We start from the raw sequence: 20627 nt of genomic DNA on the forward strand, positions 1-20627 counted from the left end.
TTTAAACTGCATTATGCAAATCTAGGAGCTGCTACTCCAGCGATTCTGGGACGCGTCAAGATAGAAGTGAGCTCTACAGTGCCAGGGACTAATGCATCCCAGAATTCCCTGGTGAGAGAGTTGACTCTCACTCTCTCTGCTCCGACCACCTCCACAGAGGAAACCATATTCCTATCTCCACTGTGAGTCACAGCTCTTTTCTGGAACTCGGTTCTCTGGCCGGTTGCTCATTTACCTGAACAAAGAATGGGACTGAATTTCTAATAATGATCCCTAATAAATGTTAAATTGATAGTTAATCCATTTACTGTTAACAAACAACTCAATTATAATGAATAATGTTTACTAATTTTAGTAATGCTTTAAGTTATTCTAACATTTGTCATTGTTTGTTAACAGTGAAAAAGCATTTTACTAAAGTTAAATTAACGATCAATGTATCATTTACTAATGGTGGTTCTTATAGATAGATAGATAGATAGATAGATAGATAGATAGATAGATAGATAGATAGATAAAACTTGGACATTACTGTTTTACATTAGGACATATAAAGGACATATACAGTGTTACCCTCAATTTTCATCCCCAACAGTTTGGACAGGACAGACAAGCCCCTCTCCGTCAACCTGACCTGGTCCCTGGCGGACGGCTGTCCCGTCCAGGTGTCGGTGTGTGTGTTCAGCTCTCTGTGCCAGTACTACAGTGTGAAGGAGAGGCGTTGGAGCAGTGAGGGTCTACAGCCGCTGGAGGGCAGCACGCTCCACTCAGCACGCTGTCTCACCCAGCACCTCACCATGTTCGGGGCCAGTGTGTTCATCCACCCTGGGGCCGTCGTTCTGCTGCCACCGGTATGTGAGAGCACAAAGCAACAGCTGTTAATGAGTGCATGTATTTTGAAAAAACACAGTCCCCAAATGCAAAGTCAGGATTAGAAAGAGGACAGTCATCAGCTGGCTCTTCCCCCTCTCCCTCCATCTGTGTCTTATCTGTGCAGCCAGGCGGCCCCGTGCGTAACGTGCTGGTGGGGATCGTGTGCGCCGTCCTGGTTCTGATTCATCTGCTGGCGGGGCTCATCGCCCATAAACTGGACCACTTGGACAGCCTGAGACTGAGCCAGGTCCCTTTGTGTGGCCAAGCGGGGCTGTACCACTACAGAGTGCTGGTCAAGACCGGCCGCAGGACAGGAGCAGGTCAGCCAGGGACAAAACAAGTAGTAGCCTATCCGCTAACTGGGGCTGCACAGTATGAGGAGTATATGCACTACTCGATAACGTTGTTGAATATCGCGATAACAATATTACTTACATACATAAAACAGATATTAAAGTGTAGTCTGTAGTTCTGCTGCTTTCAGTATTCTGCTTATACAATTTGATTGTTATATTTGTAACAAAGGAAAGGAAATTCTTTCTAGTATTTTTTAAATTGAACAAATTGAACATTGTATTGAACGGAAGCAGATTAGTGCCATGTGAAAATTGTGTTTGAGTTCTGAGTTTAAAGTCAGAATTTCACGTGTGGCCCTAATCCTCTTCGGTAGAATTGAATTGAAATCACTAAGAAAAGAATGAGTTACATTTTAAAGTGCAGTTTGCTTCTAATATTTCTTCTATATACTTCTAATATAACACAAAAATCTAAAAAAGTGTCTTTTCGCAATGTGTCGCAGCCTTTTGCGATGTTTTATTGCACCAGTTGACAATTAAAAACACAATATATTGTGCAGCCCTAACGTTATGTAATGCAAATTATTAATGCTCCCATCAGGCACCACAGCACACGTCGGCATCAGTCTGTACGGTGTGAACAAGAGCGGCTCTCGCCATCTGCAGAGGGGGGGGGCTTTTCAACGCGGCAGCCTGGACCAGTTTCACCTGGAGACAGATGACAACCTGGGAGACGTTTGGAAAATTCGCATCTGGCATGATAACACAGGTTCAGTTTAATTCAATTTCATAGATAGTGGCAAATCATAACAGGAGTTATCTCAGGACACTTTGCCGGTAGAGTAGGTCTAGACCACACTCTATGGTTTACAAAGACCCAACAATTGCCCCAAAGAGCAACATTATGGTGCAACAACGGCAAGGAAAAACTTCTAACAGACAAAAATCTCAGGTAGACCAATGTTGTTGGTGGGCGGAGAGAAGCAAACATATTCTTATTTTGAAACAGTTTTGAACATAAAACCTAATATGGGATCTAAATCACATCAAATCAAGTAGGCCTGGGCGATATGGAGAAAATCCAATATCACAATATTTTTGACCAAATACCTCAATATCGATACCGCAACGATATTGTAGTGTTGACTATTGGTGCTTTCATTAAATATTGACACAATGAGATTTTTGATAAATAATCACCAGTAATGTGGATACAATGACTAAGTGGGTAAGGGCAAAGAATGGAACAGTTACAGTCTGGTAAGTTCAGAAAATGACATCACTTTACTGTAATGCAGCCTTTAAAACCAGGAAAAGACAAAACTTATGCCTTATTACGATAGTATGATATTTCAAATGTAAGACGATATCTAGTCTCATATCACGATATTGATAATATCGATATATTGCCCAGCTTTTTGTGAGTTATGTTTTGAATGTGGCCTAACTCCAAAATCTTTGGTTAATTTAAAAACACCAAATCATTTGTTGAAAATCACATATTTTGAATAAAAAGGACTGGAGAGAGATCAAACCCACCTTCTCACTTGAGACTGTAAGTAGTCTCGATGACTACATGTGAACCTTATCCCTGTAAATGTAGGTCTAGACCCGTCCTGGTACGTTGAGCATGTGGTGGTTTGGGACCCTCAGACAGACAACATGTTCATCTTCCTGCTGGAGGACTGGCTCTCTGTTGAGAATCAGAAGAACGGCTCGGTGGAGAAGGAAGTTCTAGCCTCATGTAAGCGTATACACTTACTTTCAACTGAGTAATATGTACAGTACTCCATGGATCCACTTGTGTTGATAACAAAGTCCGGTGGCTGTGTTGTTTTCCCAGGTCCCGAGGAGCTTTCTCAGTTTGGACGTGTCTTCACCTCCCAGATGATGTTTGGGATGGTTGAGGACCACCTGTGGCTGTCGCTATGGGAACGTCCGGCCCACAGCCGCTTTACCAGGGGTCAGAGGGTGACATGCAGCGCTCTCACGCTGCACCTCTACTTGGCACTGGGGGCTCTGTGGTACGGGGCTGTTGGCACCGAGGGCCACAGGTAGGGTGGCTTATTGTAGGGCTAGGACAATATTACATCATAATCAATCTAAATCTTAAAATTTGGATAATATGACACAATTGTTGTCCTTTCCTGGTTTTAAAGGCTACATTACATTAGCATACAGTTTAGTACATTTTCTGAAATTATCAGACTGTTCTGCCCAATATTTGCCTTTACTCACTTAGTAATTATATCCAAGGTACTGATGATTATTTGTCCAAAATATAATTGTGTAAATATTTCGTGAAAGCAGTCACAGTCAACCCAATATCCCAACAATACCATTATCAATGTTTTTGGTGAAAAATATCGTTGTATTTGATTTCCATCATATTGCCCAGCTCTGGCTTAAAGACCTTCAACATGAACCCAAAAACATTACTTGCGAGAGAATTAATAATCTACCAAATGTCAGATAATAACATGTGATAACATTTCATTGAAAATACAGTCCTTTTTGCTGTTTGATAGTTATTATAGGTATATGTAATATAACATTGATAAATACAAGTAACATGTTATTAGTATTTTTGGCTTATTTAAAGGTACATTATGTAATTCTTTGTGTCTTTACATGGCGTTAAGTTGTTCCGGAGATAAACCAGTCCGTCAGTAGATTCTGACAGGATGGAACTGATTTGTGTCCCTTTTCCACAAGTGGACCGGTGTCCGCCCAGCTGCTGGTTACCTGGGAGGCAGTTGTCGTGGGGATGAGTGTTGCGGTACTGGTGTTTCCTCTCCAGTGTTTCCTCTGTTTCCTGTTTAGGAAAGCTCACAGTCAGGTAACTTGAAACAGCTACTTTATTTCCATGATAAGTTTAACTGCTGAAAGAAAACCTGTTTCCACCCAAGGTTCTAATAGTTTAGTATATTTAAGGTCAGTTCATTTTAATTAGTTTTCAGAGTGCATTTGTTAGTTTTAGTTTTTTAGAAAGGTTTAGTTTTTAGTAGTGCTGTCAGTTAAACACGTTATTAACGGCGTTAACGCAAACCCATTTTCACGGCGTAGATTTTTTGATTGCGATATTAACGTTTTTTTGACATAGCAAACTTTGTAGTTTTTTTTTCACTTGCTGTTGCAACAACTAGTCACGTTAGAAAAACTACAACACCCACTGGATCTAGCTAGACCGGAAACAGAACAACAGGCACGCCACACACACGCCGTTTGGGCTTGCGAGGCGGCCAAAGAGTAGTAACGTTACGTTTTGAGTGGATGGCGAGCGCAAGACGCCAAAATGGACGCCAATAAGATTCTGAATGGAAAGTTTCCTTTTTAAAAGTTGCCAAATGTTCCATTGGCGAGACCAAAGTGATCTGTGTGTTTGGTCTTGTGAACTGAGCTATCATCGCAGCACGTCCAGTCTGAAATACCACTTGATGGCCAAGGACTCAGCTGTTGCAAATTCCCCCCCCGTCAAAGTATTACTTTTACCCTTTTATTGATGGACAGTGTTACATTGTGTGAGAGATTATTTGCTCTAAGTGAGAATGTTAGTGTGAAATTAACCACGACAGTAGGCTATCTGCCAATAAAAAAACATTTGCACAAAGCAAATCAATCTACTTTTCCATGTTTCCATAAGAGCAGTAAAATGAAAAAAAAATAATGTGATATTTTGATTGTTTGACAACATTAGTTTTGAGATGAAGAATGTCTTAATTTATTCCGCGAGGGGTAATTCACAATTTGCCCTCTGTTAGCACAGTTGCACACGCATTAAACACAGACCTGGCACACATGCTCAGGACCCAGGGGTGTCGACTGGGGCGAAAAAGGGGACTCAGTATCCATGGCACTCAAAAAGATGCTAGAATGAATAGAATGAATAGCTGTGGATGTGGGGAGGGGTCCACATAAAATGCCTTTCTACAAGGCCCAGACTTTTGTGCTACGCCCCTGTCAGGACCCATACAGTGAGGGGGGGCTGCTTCTTGGAGGAGCCCCCCGAGCAGTTGGGGGTTCGGTGCCTTCTTCAATGTTGAAGGTTACCTTGGTAGTGCCCAGGCGGTGAACTGGCACCTCTCCAGCTACCAATCCACGCTCCGAATTTTGGCCCAAAATTCCCAAACCCAACTCCCTCAGACTGAACTCCTACCACCCCAATTTAGATTTGTTTTGCAGGGCCAGCTATTATGTTTCTGACGTATGTACCTACATATCCAAAATACTTTTGTTGTTGAGAATGGCTATGATATTTAATTTTTGCGCTACTTTAGTGTCCGATTTGAAGCAATGACGCCATCTGATGTCATGGCGCCATGTCATGTCAAGTCAATTTATGAGTTAACAGAAGAGTTGACAGAAAGCTTAATAGTTGTTTTTAACCTGGCTATAAAGTATTTAGTTTTTGTCTTTCTTTAAGGTTTTTTATTTTAATTTTAGTTTACTATAATAACCCTGTTTTCAACCCTAACCCTTAGTTTGACTCGGGCGGGATGGGGTCTGTTGCTGTCCGCTCCTAAGCGTGCCTTCAGTGTGCTGGTGGTTAGAGGTCATTACCATGCGTTCTTATTTAGTTTGCCAAACACTCTTATCTCAGTATGGAAAAGTGTAGGTGCGTAAGTGTGTTTCCCTTTTATCTGAATGTACACTCAAAAACTGCTCAGGCAGCAATTTATGTGTGTGTGTGTGTGTGTGTGTGTGTGTGTGTGTGTGTGTGTGTGTGTGTGTGTGTGGTTAACCCAGGTAACCTTGGACACGTCGGTTCCCCCTTCTCCTGTTTGTCACTCTGTGGAGATGGACGTTTACCTCGGCCAATCAGGGCTCTCCGGCCCTTCCTTCCTGTCTCTACCAGACTCCTCCAACCTAGTCCAGGACAGTCCTTCATCTGTGAGCACGCACACACACACAGAAAAATAATTGCTTTTCTTCAAAGATGTGAACTTGAGGACTTGAGTTGACACGAGTCGCAGTTTTGATGATATGTGACATGACAAAAAATAAATGCCTAGAGACTCTCCTTGACTTAAGGTACTTGATGACTCTGATGACTTGCAACATTCGTATGTTTGAAAGTTAGCTGTTAAATATAAAATAATTTTGAATGTTGTCACGTTTCTGTTTGACTATCAAGTACGCTACGCAGCGGCAGCAGCTCACACTGTATCATGACTGCACGACTACAAAGCTCCCCGGTATGTGATTGTCATGATCGGATGACTGGCTGTCAGACAAAGTCAACGCGGGCCAGACTGCCAGTAGGCTACATTCATTTAAAATGAAACACTTTTATTTTTAAGAGTGCTTAATCTTATATCTCTAAAAAGTTACTTGTTGTTGACTTGTTTAAGGACTTAACTTGTCAGAACTAAGGACTTGACTTGACATGACCAAGTGACTTTAGACTTACTTGGGACTTGAGGAAGATGACTTGGTTCTCCTGTTCTCATCCTGCTTAATGAAGTGTTCTTCCTGTTTCTGTAGTTACTGGAGAGCAAGGGCTTAGACTCTAGTATTCTGGACTTTTGGGCTGCGTCTGGCTTGGTCCCCCGAACAGGTGGTGCATTTCAAGAAGAAGGAATAGCGACATGGCCGTCCTGCGACAGCGTCCTCGATCCGCCAGTAGGCCCATGCCTCACAAAGACGAGCCCAGCCCTCAGCCTCTGCAAGGCTTCACTGGCTCTGGGCCCTGTGCGCCAGCTAAGGAGAAAAAAGGCCCTGATGCAGCTCTGTCTGGCCTCACCCTCCTCCACTGGCTCACCTACTGCTCTTATCTCTCCCCTTTACACATATCCGCTTTCAAAAGAAACTTCCAGTTCTCACCGATCCCCTGCTACACTGGACCAAAAGGTCTCCACCATGAACGCTACTTTAGAAGCTCAAAACCACAATCTGACAACACTTCTGACTCTGTCTGGTGAGAAACTGTTCGAATCAGGGGCAGAGCGGGGTTGGGGGTGGGGGGATGGTGGAATGTTTTCTCAAAACCCCTCAATATTTTAAGATTTTTAAAATAACTTTGTGTTATTTCCCCTCAGTCTCTCTGACTGGGCAAATTAGTATAGCAAAAGTTCTATTAATGTGGAAGTATCTCTATCTATATGTCCGCCCTACTCTATATTCACAATGTTCCACTTCCGGGATTGCTCCAGTGCCGCTGGATGTCCCTCATTTAAGCCGGATGTTTGTCACCTTCGGCTTTGTTTGTGTTGGCATTTTAAACTCTGGTCGCTTTATGAGGACTATGGTTACCTGGTCCTCAGATCTCTGCAGGGTAAATCCAGACCGCTAGCTAGACTATCTGTCCAATCTGAGGACTATGGTTACCTGGTCCTCAGATCTCTGCAGGGTAAATCCAGACCGCTAGCTAGACTATCTGTCCAATCTGAGGACTATGGTTACCTGGTCCTCAGATCTCTGCAGGGTAAATCCAGACAGCTAGCTAGACTATCTGTCCAATCTGAGGACTATGGTTACCTGGTCCTCAGATCTCTGCAGGGTAAATCCAGACAGCTAGCTAGACTATCTGTCCAATCTGAGGACTATGGTTCCCTGGTCCTCAGATCTCTGCAGGGTAAATCCAGACAGCTAGCTAGACTATCTGTCCAATCTGAGGACTATGGTTACCTGGTCCTCAGATCTCTGCAGGGTAAATCCAGACAGTGGCTATTATGCAGAGGCACTGTTGCGCCGTCCGGTGCTTACTACCGCCTATAATTATTGTGATTGGTTTAAAGAAATGCCAATAAACCACAACACCTTTTGTCTCCCATCCCAGGATGTTGTGTGGACTAACCAGACCTTCTTGCGCAGCTCTGTGGAGATAGGTCTGGCAATGCGGGACTAGGTCTGCCTCAACATTGTCACAGTGTCATGTTGGGAAGTTCTATGCTACTACTATGACTACTACAATACTATTCCCATTCAATTCCATTCTATTATCTCAGTTGGTTTGGAAAATAGTGCATAGGTTTGGGCTAAGCCCCGATTATTCAATGTCTTTCTCCGCCCCTGGCTGAAATAACCTCAGAAGATCATGATATATCAATCATATACAAGTCTCTTGTCCCCCAGCAATCAGTTTCTAGGTTCCTATGTTAAAGTGAGTTATGTTTCTTTAGTGAAAACAATGTTTGCAACTCGTTCTTTGACGGCTGAAAGCTGTTCAACGTTAGGAAACATCAACTCAAGCAGTGCAGGCGGTCTTAGGACAAGTTTAGTGTCTAAAAGGGAAATTCTACCTCATCATTGCAAAAGTACCACATTGATTGAAACTAAAACACTTTAAGAATAGGACGGGTCCTAAGAAATATGTGTCTACATACAGTGTGTATACTGGTTGTGTATTTTTGTGCTTGATGCCAGAGGAGGATCTGCTGATGTCTATCGCAGCAGCAGCAGACAACACAGCAGAAATAACTAACAGCAACTCAGACAGCGGCTGGGATTCCCCTAGAACCACCTCCTCACTCTCACCCACGTAAGGATCGGTGAATCATGAAAATGCCATGTCATGCCCTTGTGTTTTGCTAATAATGATCTGTGTTGCTGTCGTTTTTTTAGCCGGAGCAGCTCCTACAGCAGCTGGTCGGAGCGGAGTGAGGAGTCCCTGCATGGGGCAGAGATCTACAAGCCGGCCCCACAGTCTTGTCTGTCCCCGCATGTGGCAGGACTCTACAGATGTCCCTCTGTGCTCTCTGTAGACTCCGTGGCTAGCACCTTCCTGCCTAGCCCTTCTCCTGACTCCACACGCTCCTCCTCCACCACACGCATAGGTACTAGACCCACAGCCCTGTTGGGTGAATTATACACAATCCTTCCATGTTTTCCTTGGCTACTGCATAACTAGTATAGGAATCATTGTAGACTATGGGATAAAAACATATATATACGTATATTTTTACACATGTCTGGTGTGTATAGCAACAAGTACTTCAAACTATACAAAGACATAGGTTGTTTATTCCTATCCTATAATACGACCCATAGGAGAGTTTCATAAATAAGCCGAAAATATAACCCACAGGAGAATATTCCAATTCTTATATTTAAACCATGGTAATATAAGAACTGGATACAGCGTTCGAGGTCGAGCCCTGTTCATTCATATGACAGTTGATCAATGGCGCATGAAGCAATTATGGAGCTAAAAATTAAGCCCATAGAGCAGGCACAGTCTGCCAGCTGAGCCAGCTAGTTCCAGTTTAGCGCTCCACTAACTTGAATGGGGATTAAATGGTTTCATTGTGCGACTCTACTAGACTTTCCAAATGTTATTGGACCAAATGAACTAAATTCGGATAACTAAACGAGTCATTTTGTGGGGGTTGTGACACTGTTATTTACAGATGTCTTTTCCCCCAATGTTCGTCTATGACAAAAAGTCTTTTTGGGCCGGAGGGCATCATGTGGTGCATCATGAGATGGAGTTGCAATTCCACTGTTTGGACACTTTGTTCAATTTGCTTCAAAGCCCAGCCCACTTTGTGGGGGCCTGATCTAAACGACAGAACGTAACAGTTGTGGTTTTACATGCGTTAACGTTGTAAAACACTCACAGTTTGGTGATGTTTAGGCACCAAAACTCTGTAGTTAAAGGCCTTAGTGGTCCCCTAATACTGTATTAGTATTAATAAAAGGTTTATTTCGAAACAGGACGTAAACCACTGTCTCTTTGGTCAAAGTCCACCTCCTCTGCTCACCACCTTACATGGAATTTGACACTCTTATACTTCGTCACCTTACTTCCACCTATTCTCCTGTAATAATTACGGGATGCCGCCAGAGGGCGTTGACACTTTAAACGTTAATATGAGTCGTAATTGCTGCTTAAACAATCGACTTAGGGGAGTGTTTTTCCGGGGACACACAGTCTCGTGAATAGTGTTGGAGATATCTGTTGCTTAATTCCCCCTTCCCAGGCGTTGCTCGGCATCAACCCAGCTGGCTGCTCCCTCCCTGGGCGCTGTGTGTGATTTACCCCCTGGTGGCGCTGCTGCTAGGAGCATGTCTGGCCGTGGCCGGACTCTACGGCAGCTTCCTGTCCAGAACTGTAGTCCTCATGTGGCTGGAATCGGCTCTCTCTGCATTCCTCACCTCTGCTCTGCTGCTGGAGCCTCTCAAAGTGAGTTCAAACATCTCATTAGCTCTCTCAGATCTTTAGAGGATAATTCCGCTTATTTGCATTAGGGCTGCACAATATGCGGATAATATTTTATTGGGATTATGCGATTGCGATATGATGCTTGATTTTGGAGGAGATGATCATTTTTGTATCATTCTCATTTTCATTACAAACTATTAAAATCAAATAAATATGAAACTGATTATAATGTGATTTTTGTGAGGATCTGTACCAAGCGGAGAGGTTTTCTTTAGTCTGTTGGACCCGATTTATAGGCTGGGACATCTCTGCAGCACCACAAAACTTTATTCAGAGGGGTTTGACACTTATTTTGCCAACAAATATCGCGATCCATTGTGCAGCCCTAATTTGCATCTTCATCTTCCTTTGCTCAGGTGTGTGTGCTGGCCTTGATATCTACAGTCCTGTGGAGGCCTGTGGATCCAGAGGTGGAGGAACAGCTGGCTCAGGAGGCCACGGTGGTGAGGGCGTTCGGAGAGCACGGCGGGAAGGTGCGCCCACCGTGCGGCTACGGGCTTCTGCAGGCTAAAGAGGAGGCCCGGAAAGTCCGAGCACTACGCTCACTAATGAAAGTGAGAATCAAACCAAAACAAATTGAGTGGAAATTTGTGTCATTAGGGATGTAACGATGCATGGTGAATCAGTTAAAAATCAATATAAATGTGTAAAGATTGGGATGAAAAAAATGAGTCGCAATGCAATTTCAAAAGGTTCTAGAGGGTAATCTACTTTGCATAATTACAATTTCTTTTTAATTTCAAATAAAACACAAAACATACAACTCACAACATTCCAAAACAGCAGTTGCATCCTCTCCAACGGCGCTGCTTTCATGGACGTCAGTGCCTCGACAGCAGCGGTCTCCTCCGGAAAGGCAGTCTTTGATAGTTTACAGCTTATCAGGTGTAGGTTTTCTGATGACTCGAGGTCCTTAATTGCTTCTAATTGTAAGTTTTTAGTTCTTGATTCCAAAAGGACTTTGCTTTCTCTGAGCCCCTACACACAACAGTCACTGCAGTACATTTATTCTGTACTGCTGTCATAAATCAGCCCCTCACCAACCTCGCCATTCTCGCCAATAGTCCACGTTGTATCAAAACGTCTTCTTTTACTTTTCTTTGACTCATCTTTTGTTGGTTGTTTGTTTCAGCTGGCCTCTTTAAAATCCAACAAAATGGCGGACTTCTTTGAAATGTAAAAGAACAACAACCTAATGAATCACTCAATTCTCATTGGTTACCTGCCAATGTGGCAGGTAGATTGAAAGCGTTACCCGCCAATTGCTAAATCGGGTGTTAATCTCAGGCCCTGGTTACCACCTGATTACTATACTTTAGATTTCATTACTAGGTCTTCTTAGTTTATTTATTCAAAGAGATTCTTCTCTATTTATTTAGTTATTTTGATCTGGGATTTCTTTGTTGTTGTTATTTAAGATAAAATACAAATGCAGCTCTTTTGATAAGATAATCTGTTGTTTTGCACACTTTATATGAAAAAAGGAACATCTTTCAGCCATTTGTCTGCACCTCATTCGGAAAAAGTGGGAAAACCGCACCGTAAACTGAAAATAGTGAATTGAATTGTGGGTTGACTGTATTGTTGCATCCCTATGTGTCATGAAGCGTCTTTTTGTTGATGATCTTCTGCCTCTTTCCTGTAGCACTGCGTGTGCCAGCTGTTATTGCTGTTGCTGGTGCTGATGGTGAACTACCAGGCCAGCGTGGAGCAGGGGCAGGGCAGGCTGCTGCACTCATCCGTCAGACGGCATCTTCACACAGCACCCTCGGGGGTCCCAAACCTCACCTCACTCAGACAGTAAGGACGACAATCAGCTTCCTGCTGTCAAAACACTACACCATAACAGATGCAGCCACACACTGTATGACCTGGGGAGAAAACCTGGGGCATAGGAGTCAAGTCAGGTGTTCACGACTTAGCTGCAGGGGCGATTCCAAGATTTTTTAAGTGGGCTGGCACAGGGAGGGGGGGCAATAATTAGTCAGGAGGGGGGCCCGGAGGGGGGAATTTTATCAGAATACAGCATAGCAATAGAAGCTTAGAAATATTGGATAGGATAGAACAACACAATTTAATTCTGCTTAATAACACATCCCATTCATTATTAATTTGATTAACTTAACTTATTTAATTTTGAACGAAATATATAATGCAATACATATCTGTATAGTACCATATCTGAAGTCTCTTTTATATAGACCTTAGTGGTCCTTAATACCATATCTGAAGTCTCTTTTATATAGACCTTAGTGGTCCCTAATACTGTATCTGAAGTCTCTTTTATATAGACCTTAGTGGTCCCTAATACTGTATCTGAAGTCTCTTTTATATAGACCTTAGTGGTCCCTAATACTGTATCTGAAGTCTCTTTTATATAGACCTTAGTGGTCCCCTAATACTGTATCTGAAGTCTCTTTTATATAGACCTTAGTGGTCCCTAATACTGTATCTGAAGTCTCTTTTATATAGACCTTAGTGGTCCCCTAATACTGTATCTGAAGTCTCTTTTATATAGACCTTAGTGGTCCCTAATTCTGTATCTGAAGTCTCTTTTATAGAGACCTTAGTGGTCACCAATACTGTATCTGATGTCTCTCTCTCATGGGGGGGCCAAATTCTCTGGGTGGACAAAGCAGAGAAAGGGAACCCTTGCCCCTTATGACCTCATGAGGGATCAGGCCATCTGAGCTTTCATTTTCTCAAAGGCAGAGCAGGATACCCAGGGCTCGGTTCACACCCATAACCATTTCTAGCTACTGGGGGAGCATAGTCAGGCTGGGGGAACTCATATTAATGTTAAAAAACCTCATAAAGTGACATTTTCATGCCATGGGACCTTTAAAGTTTATTTTTCACGTGTGTATAATTTAATTATCAGAAAGTCAAAAGCTTGAAAATCCAGATGATGCGCATCGTTCATCTGTACATATCTGCATTTTTGCTTGGCATAGACACATACACACACACAATCCCAAGTTTATGTTACCCCTCTCTTCATCCAGCTGGTCGGATGCAGAGCAGTGGATCAATGACACCTTGGTGCTACACCTACACCAAAACCCCACACTGCGCCTGGTCGGGCTGCCACGGCTGCAGTACTCACACACCCTCCGTCCTCTCGCACGTGTCTCCCTCGGAAACAGCAGTGTGACAACACAGCAGCTCCTTGCCGACTTGCACATGGCAGACTGGAGCCAGAAACAGTAAGTGGATTAGTTACAGCGAGGTGACTGCATCTCCAAGATATGCTGAATGAATATTTAGTAACGCCTTCATTCTTAAGTTGTTGAATCCTCTGAGAACAAGACAAGATTGAATTACTCTTTTGAAAAGAGTAATTCCCATCCCATTAAAACTTGTTAAAAAACAAAGCAATGCAACTTATTTTAGGAACAAATGGACCATTAACATAACACATAATCTACATGGTCATTTTCTCACGTAGAATACCAAACTTCTTTGCATATTTGCTGGGGTACTGAACCTTTTTTCTTCATTAAACTGATTTCTTTGCATCATCTCAGTTCTGTCTTAACAATATTTAAACTTTAAAAGATACGTGGGATGTACATTAAATTCTGCATGTTACTCTATCCAGCTGACATTCCGTAGAAAACAAAAATGTTTATAAAAATCTAATTTAAAAGCATTAAAGAATATTGATGTGTGTACCGTAAATATATGCATTGCTTTGATTTGATGCTTTCAAAATGTGTGTTTTTTCATTCCTTTTCTCCCAGGTTTAAAACTCTTTCTGTGGACTTCACACACTACCACCGAGAGTCTGGTTTATTTGTGTGTGTGTCCATACAACTAGAGTGGACTCAGACACAGAGAGTTGTCCCCTTTCTCTTCATCCATCCAATCCTCATCCCTTCATCCTTCCCTGGGCTGGACCCGCAGGTGCCACTTACGGTAACAAACACTGCCATCCTTTCAAATACATACAATACCGCACTCCATTGTAGACAGAATCCCAGCTGAGATCAGTTGCCTTGTTTTTTTAACCAGGGCAGCAGTTTTTAGATTACATTATGTGCTTACAAAATTGCATAAGGGTTGTCCAATGTTTTCTTAGTTTTTTTAAATGATATCAGATTAGTAAACAGAATGAGCCTTTGGAACATTGGATGAATGGTTGCTGATAATGGGCAATGTAGATATTGCATTAAAGATCAGCCACCCACTCAGATCAGCTGCTATCCTGTCTATAATGGAGTGAAATGGAAATTTGTAAGTGAACCCAAACTTTTGACCGGTAGTGTAAATAATAGAATTTAGTGGCAGTACAAATTTCTCAAGCAAAGGATTAAAAAAATGATTCCGGTGAAATCCATTGGCTTTATACTGCAGGTTCTCCTTCTCATCTCTGCTCTCCTTATCTTGCTGGGAGAACTGTGGTCCGTTGCTACTGAGCGTGCCCAGTACCTGTGTCAATGCAGACACTGGTTCCAGCTTCTCCTGGCCTTGTTGTCCCTGGCGACGGCTATCCTGCAGCTCTGCTTCCTCTCCCAAGGCACATCCTGTGTTTCCAAGGTGAGAAACAAAAACAGATCCACCATCAGTCTCAACTGAATAAGCCCTAGTAAATAGTTATAGTGAGCCTAATAAGTCCATATACAGTATATCCATATATATGATCCAATATCACTTCAGTGTTAGTTGTAGTTTAATGACCTCCATCAGAGAAGTCAGTGTCAGTTCTTTGCTTGTCCCTGTGTCTTTGTTGGTAAATTTAGCAGATATGAGGAGTAAATGCTACTTAATCCTAATCTGACGCACAAGATGGTTTGTTACACGAAACAATATGAGAAGCCATCATTGGAAAATGTTTGGGCAGGCCCTTTCAAAAAATACAGAAATAATACAGATTATTAGATAAACCATCTGTCTATCACGTCCGCCATTGTTGCTTTGAACCAACAGTCGCTGCAAGTTGTTCCTCTCAGGATGCTGATTGGCTTGGTAGGCTGGTAGTTCAGACCATAGACTGTAAATAAAGATGGACGGCACGTATCCACTTCCTCCCACTGTGGTGCAAAAGTGAAACCAAAATATGCCAGATACGGGATACTTCTAATTTTGGAGCCAGAGTCTGCGCAGTTGTAATTGGGCGGTGGAGCCGCGGTATTTAAGCCCCGCCCATAAACCCACCCGACCAATCGCAAGTCAATCACAGTTTTCACCCCCTTTTCATTGCATCAAATAACTGATTAAAACTAAACTTATCAGAAAAATGAACATTTGGACATCAGAACTACCTAAAATGACAGAAACCTCTTTTGGGAAAAATGTATTTGGCCCATTTCCAATCCGCTAACATGGAGGGTCAGGTTTTACAACCTATACTGCAACTAGCCACCAGGGGGGTGACCAAGGGGTTTTGGCCTCATTATTTTTTGTGATGTGTGATCCTGCGTTTCTCACGTGATCTTGCGATATCGAGGGAATCCAGCAGCCTTGCACCTTAAACCTAATGCCAACCTGCTTCCTAACCCTGTATTCATTCATGAAAAATGTACTCTTCTATGTGTTGCTTTGATGACATGACAATAGCCTGTGCTATGTGCCATTTAGCTTCGATCCCAGCCAGACCGCTTCATCGCGTTCCACAGCGCTGCCCTGCTGGCAAAGAGGGGTTCCCAGTGTGCCGCTGTCCTGCTCACTCTGCTTGTTCTAAAGGTAAAGGAGGGCTCGTCTTCATCGTTTTGCAACTCAATACTGGTTCATAGCTTTCCCCACTCCATTGAACTTCCCTTGCTGTGTGTTCCAGCTGCTGGGAACCTTGCGGTTTGTGCGGAGGTGGGTGGTGTTGGGCAGAGTGCTGCAGAGAGCCTGGAAGCAGCTGTGGGCTCTGACGGTCCTGCTGATTTTGCTGCTGCTGCTCTGCGCTCACCTCGGAAACATTGTAAGGAGAGAAGAGTTCAGCTGAATCCAATTTACATGTATTTTATCAGGCTATTCTCATGAACCATTCATACATATAGCTAAAGTAATTATCATGTATTCCAGTTATTACATTCTGTATGCACCACAATGATGGCTGCTGTTTAAGGATGATGCGGTCCACATAAGGAGGAGGTCATGTCCCGAGGAAAACACAAGACTTTCAGCCAGGAAACGTGTTAATGTGTATTTGAATCCAAACCACGATCTCTTGTCTGATCTTAAGTAGTCATTTTGGTGCCTAAACTTGACTGTCGTCGTGGCATGACGCTCACATTTTGTTGGTTAACCTCAACTAGCAACAGCCTCTACAACAACTCTGCTCCAAGGAACATTTGCTCAAAATGTAACTGTAAAGACCGCTGAAACTGTCACATGCCCGGTCGGCAGTCGCCTATTTCGTAGGATATCATGAGAATGCGTTGATATGATACACTTGTGTCTTTCTTTCAGCTCTTCTCCCATTCTGTGGAAGGTTTCCTGTCAGTCCGACAGACCGGCGTGTCAGTGCTGTCCATCCTGCGTGGCCGGATGGCTCTCCAAAGACTGTGCCGCGTCCATCCAGTCCTGGGCCCTCTCTATGGGCTACTCCTGATGGGTGGAGGTTTTTGGCTCTTGGCCCGACTCTGCGGAGCTGTTCTCATCCGTACATACAGGTACACAATTTCAATGTACACAAAATTAACAGTTATTTAAAGGTCCCTTGGCATGAAAATGTCACTTTATGAGGTTTTTTAACATTAATATGAGTTCCCCCAGCCTGCCTATGGTCTCCCAGTAGCTAGAAATGGTTATGGGTGTAAACCGAATCCAGGGCATCCTGCTCTGCTTTTGAGAAGATGAAAGTTCAGATGGGCCGATCTAGCCGACCTTATGAGGTCATAAGGGGCAAGGTCACCTCCCCTTTCTTTGCTTTGCCCTCCCAGAGAATTTGGCTCACCCATGAGAGAGAGACATCATGGCTTTCAAACGAGAAAAGTGGCAGCTGGTCGAGGCCCCACCCCCAGCCCCCCCACCTCCTCAAAAGCTACAGACTCAGAAATGGCACATACTGAGGAAAGCTCATTGTTGGACTGGCTGTAGTGGCTGTAATTCTGCACCAAGGCTGAATTTTGGGAAAGAGACTTCAGATACAATATTAGGGGACCACTAAGGTCTATATAAAAGAGACTTCAGATACAGTATTATGGGACCACTAAGGTCTATATAAAAGAGTCTTCAGATACCGTATTAGGGGACCACTAAGGTCTATATAAAAGAGTCTTCAGAAACAGTACTAGGGGACCACTAAGGTCTATATAAAAGAGACTTCTGATACAGCATTAGGGACCACTAAGGTCTATATAAAAGAGACTTCAGATACAGTATTAGGGGACCACTAAGGTCTATATAAAAGAGACTTCAGATACAGTATTATGGGACCACTAAGGTCTATATAAAAGAGACTTCAGATACAGTATTATGGGACCACTAAGGTCTATATAAAAGAGACTTCAGATGAATGATCAATACTGTATAGTGATGTAACCAAGTGGTGTCCCTTTTCATAGGGGTATGTTTTCACCCGTAGCCCTTACCCCTTGGTTTCAAGGGACAAGGGGTAGGGGTATGGGGTAGGGGTAAGATGGAGAAATGGGATTCAGTCTTCAATTTTACTTGGATAAACTTTGGTAAATATAGCATTAAGTAGGTTTCATTCCTATCTGTCTTTGTGTCCTTTAGGGCGGAGCAGACGGAGCTGTACCGTCCAACCATTGAACCTCAGGACTATGAGATGGTGGAGTTCTTCATCAAGAGGCTGAAGCTGTGGATGGGACTCACCAAACCTAAAGAGGTAGGTAATGCCTTGTTATGGTGTAAAACCTCCACCGTCAATTCATGTTGCTGATTCTAGACATTTCTTTTCCTTTCTAGTTCAGGCACAGGGTTAAGTTCCAAGGTATGGGAATCCCCCCTTCCAGGTCATTACAGGAGTCCCGTCTTTCCACCATGTCTTCCACCCTCCCCTCCTCCCACTCTCCTTCCCTGTCCTCCTCATTTTCGTCCCCCCGTCCCCTGTCCTCAGCTCTCTCTACGAGGTCTGAGGACTCGTCAGTGTCCGAGCCTGGGTTGGACGTCCAGTCCTCCCTGGACCGTCTGCTGCCCTGCGTCAGTGCACTGCTGTCTCGTTTCGACCAGGTCAATCAGATAACTGAGGACATTCACAACCTGGAAATTAAACTAGAAGAGGCTCAGACGAGGAGAAGGAAAAAGCAGAGTAACAGGTACACAGGTGCAGAAAGATTCCAAGAGCCAGCAAAGCCAAAGGAACTGGAAGGAGAAACTGGAGAAGTGAGACTCAGAAAGACAGGTTTTCTGTACCCCAAGCCACGAATATCCCTTCCATCCTCGTTCTCTTTCGCTCCCTGCACACTTCACTCCTCCGCTGCGTTGGTCGGTACCTTTCGCCGTACACGTCGCACCTACTCTGAGTCTGAATCAGCATCACTCCAGCCTCAGGGATCCGGCAACAACTATGCTTCGGAAGCAGCCAAGCTTGCATCTGGAGTCTCTGCTGTGAATCCTGCAGGATCTCTTGGATATGCCAGGTTCCCCAGGAGAAGAGCTTGGCATTCTGGGAGCTCACATTCAGCTGATGCATCTCAGAGGGTCTTCCAGGCCCAAGGTGAAGCTGCTCCATGTGGCAATGGAGGAGAGTATTTGGCATTCACTAACACCAGACCCAGGAGTGAAGAAGGGGTGAGGGGGCATATCAATGACGGAGTCCCTGTGAAGAGGAAAGCTTGGACAGAGCAAGACTGACCTTGTGTTGAGACTGGAACCAAATTTAGTTAAACAATTTAGTAGTTGTATCATGTTTGTTGTATAATGTGGTATCTGTGGTTCTGGAAGAGTTTGATCAAGTCTGAAAAAATGAGAAACACCCCCTTTAACACATGCACTGCTGTCCTGACATGATCTAGACATTATCCAGAAGAGCTGGATGTGAGAACGCACACGTCTTTATGGCTTTACCCTGCCAGCTCCTTGATACATATGTCCATATGTCCGTATGAATAGAGCAGGTCATTGTCCAGCGTCCTGTGTTGATTACTTTTCTAAAATGTGATTGGCTCCAAACAACAAGATTCTAGAACGGCTGAAATCAACTTCCTTCATTCATTCATTCTTTATGACCAAATTACGAACCGGCTACGTGACCGCGCTTCTTCCATCTTCTTTTTTTACACCTAGAGTGAGTCAAGTGGAAGTCTCCATTTCCGCTAGTGCAGGATTTTACAATCGTAGAGATTGCATTATTCCATGTTTTGCTGCTTAACCCTTGTCAAGACTACAAGTCAGGATATCTTGGACTCAGCTGCCTTGGTTTTGACCGTTTTATGGAAGTTCAATATTACATTTTTGGAGTACCATAAAGATATTCCTCCATACAGCAAAACAAGTGAAGGGTTTACGGTGACATTGTCACTATGTATGGACTGAAACTGTTCTTCAAGCTCCATTTAGGAGTTTTTTTGTTAAATTTTCTAGTCTTCCTAAGCAAAATAACCTGGAAGATTTGAAAAGGAGTGATACAATTTTCAATTACACTACACATAAGACATTTATTGAATCAATCCATCAAACTAAGTTTCCCTCCTGGCCGTCATTAGAGTATGAGTTCTCTAAATAAATGTCTTTTGTGTTGGAATTTCTAAACAATTACCTCCCATCTAATGCACACACCTGCAGACAAAATAGTATAATGTATAATATGTGTACATGTCATTTTTACACCTCACTACTTATTGAATCCAAAAAGCCTGTTGATGAAAAATTGTAAAAAAAGAAAAGTTAGTTACTTTAGGAAAGTTTTCACTGTTGTCTACTTTTTGTACATAATATTGCTCGTTACACTTTTTTTCATACCTCTACATGCAGTTACATGCTGACATATTTTTGCATGAGGATATTTTACTCAACAGACGAATAAAGACAAGTGACCTTTGGTCCTGAAGTGGAGAAGTGTGTCATTTCTTCAAACATTTCATTTGTAATAGGACAGTAGAACAGTAAACAGTACTGTGTGCCATTGTATTTTCATGTGTGTAGTTTAAACAGTACCACACCTCTATCAATTTTTATTAGCAATAATTCACGTTACTCACTTTCAAAGACCTTGATAAACACATGATGACGTAGCAGTATACTGTGGTGTCAGTATTGCAGCACAATATACACATAACATTCACAAAAATATGGCAAATTTATGACTGAAAAACGTATTTATTTAATAATTCATTATAGCATGTACTGTAGTGTGTATATACAGAAGCCAAGACTAGCCATGTTTTTTCTTATCTTAT

At 42.9% G+C, this 20627-nt stretch overlaps 1 protein-coding gene across 1 annotated transcript in view; it reads left to right on the plus strand.

Annotated features, from left to right (window-relative positions):
- The window catches only part of pkd1b (polycystic kidney disease 1b), a 39985-nt gene extending 19716 nt beyond the window's left edge, over positions 1-20269 (plus strand). Inside the window, exons 21-41 of the mRNA XM_032502199.1 lie at positions 26-182; positions 596-851; positions 998-1193; positions 1771-1938; positions 2773-2913; positions 3013-3223; positions 3885-4008; positions 5916-6059; positions 6654-7086; positions 8535-8649; positions 8733-8944; positions 10091-10293; positions 10689-10886; positions 11978-12132; positions 13338-13538; positions 14076-14250; positions 14689-14871; positions 16078-16241; positions 16749-16937; positions 18004-18115; positions 18196-20269. Coding sequence (XP_032358090.1) covers positions 26-182; positions 596-851; positions 998-1193; positions 1771-1938; positions 2773-2913; positions 3013-3223; positions 3885-4008; positions 5916-6059; positions 6654-7086; positions 8535-8649; positions 8733-8944; positions 10091-10293; positions 10689-10886; positions 11978-12132; positions 13338-13538; positions 14076-14250; positions 14689-14871; positions 16078-16241; positions 16749-16937; positions 18004-18115; positions 18196-19083 — 4625 coding nt within the window. The 3' untranslated portion in view covers positions 19084-20269. The remainder of the gene's footprint in view (positions 1-25; positions 183-595; positions 852-997; positions 1194-1770; positions 1939-2772; positions 2914-3012; positions 3224-3884; positions 4009-5915; positions 6060-6653; positions 7087-8534; positions 8650-8732; positions 8945-10090; positions 10294-10688; positions 10887-11977; positions 12133-13337; positions 13539-14075; positions 14251-14688; positions 14872-16077; positions 16242-16748; positions 16938-18003; positions 18116-18195) is intronic.
- The last annotated feature ends 358 nt before the right edge of the window (positions 20270-20627 follow it).

The sequence above is a fragment of the Etheostoma spectabile genome, chromosome 21 (genome assembly GCF_008692095.1).
Source record: "Etheostoma spectabile isolate EspeVRDwgs_2016 chromosome 21, UIUC_Espe_1.0, whole genome shotgun sequence".
NCBI classification, from domain to species: Eukaryota; Metazoa; Chordata; class Actinopteri; order Perciformes; family Percidae; genus Etheostoma; species Etheostoma spectabile.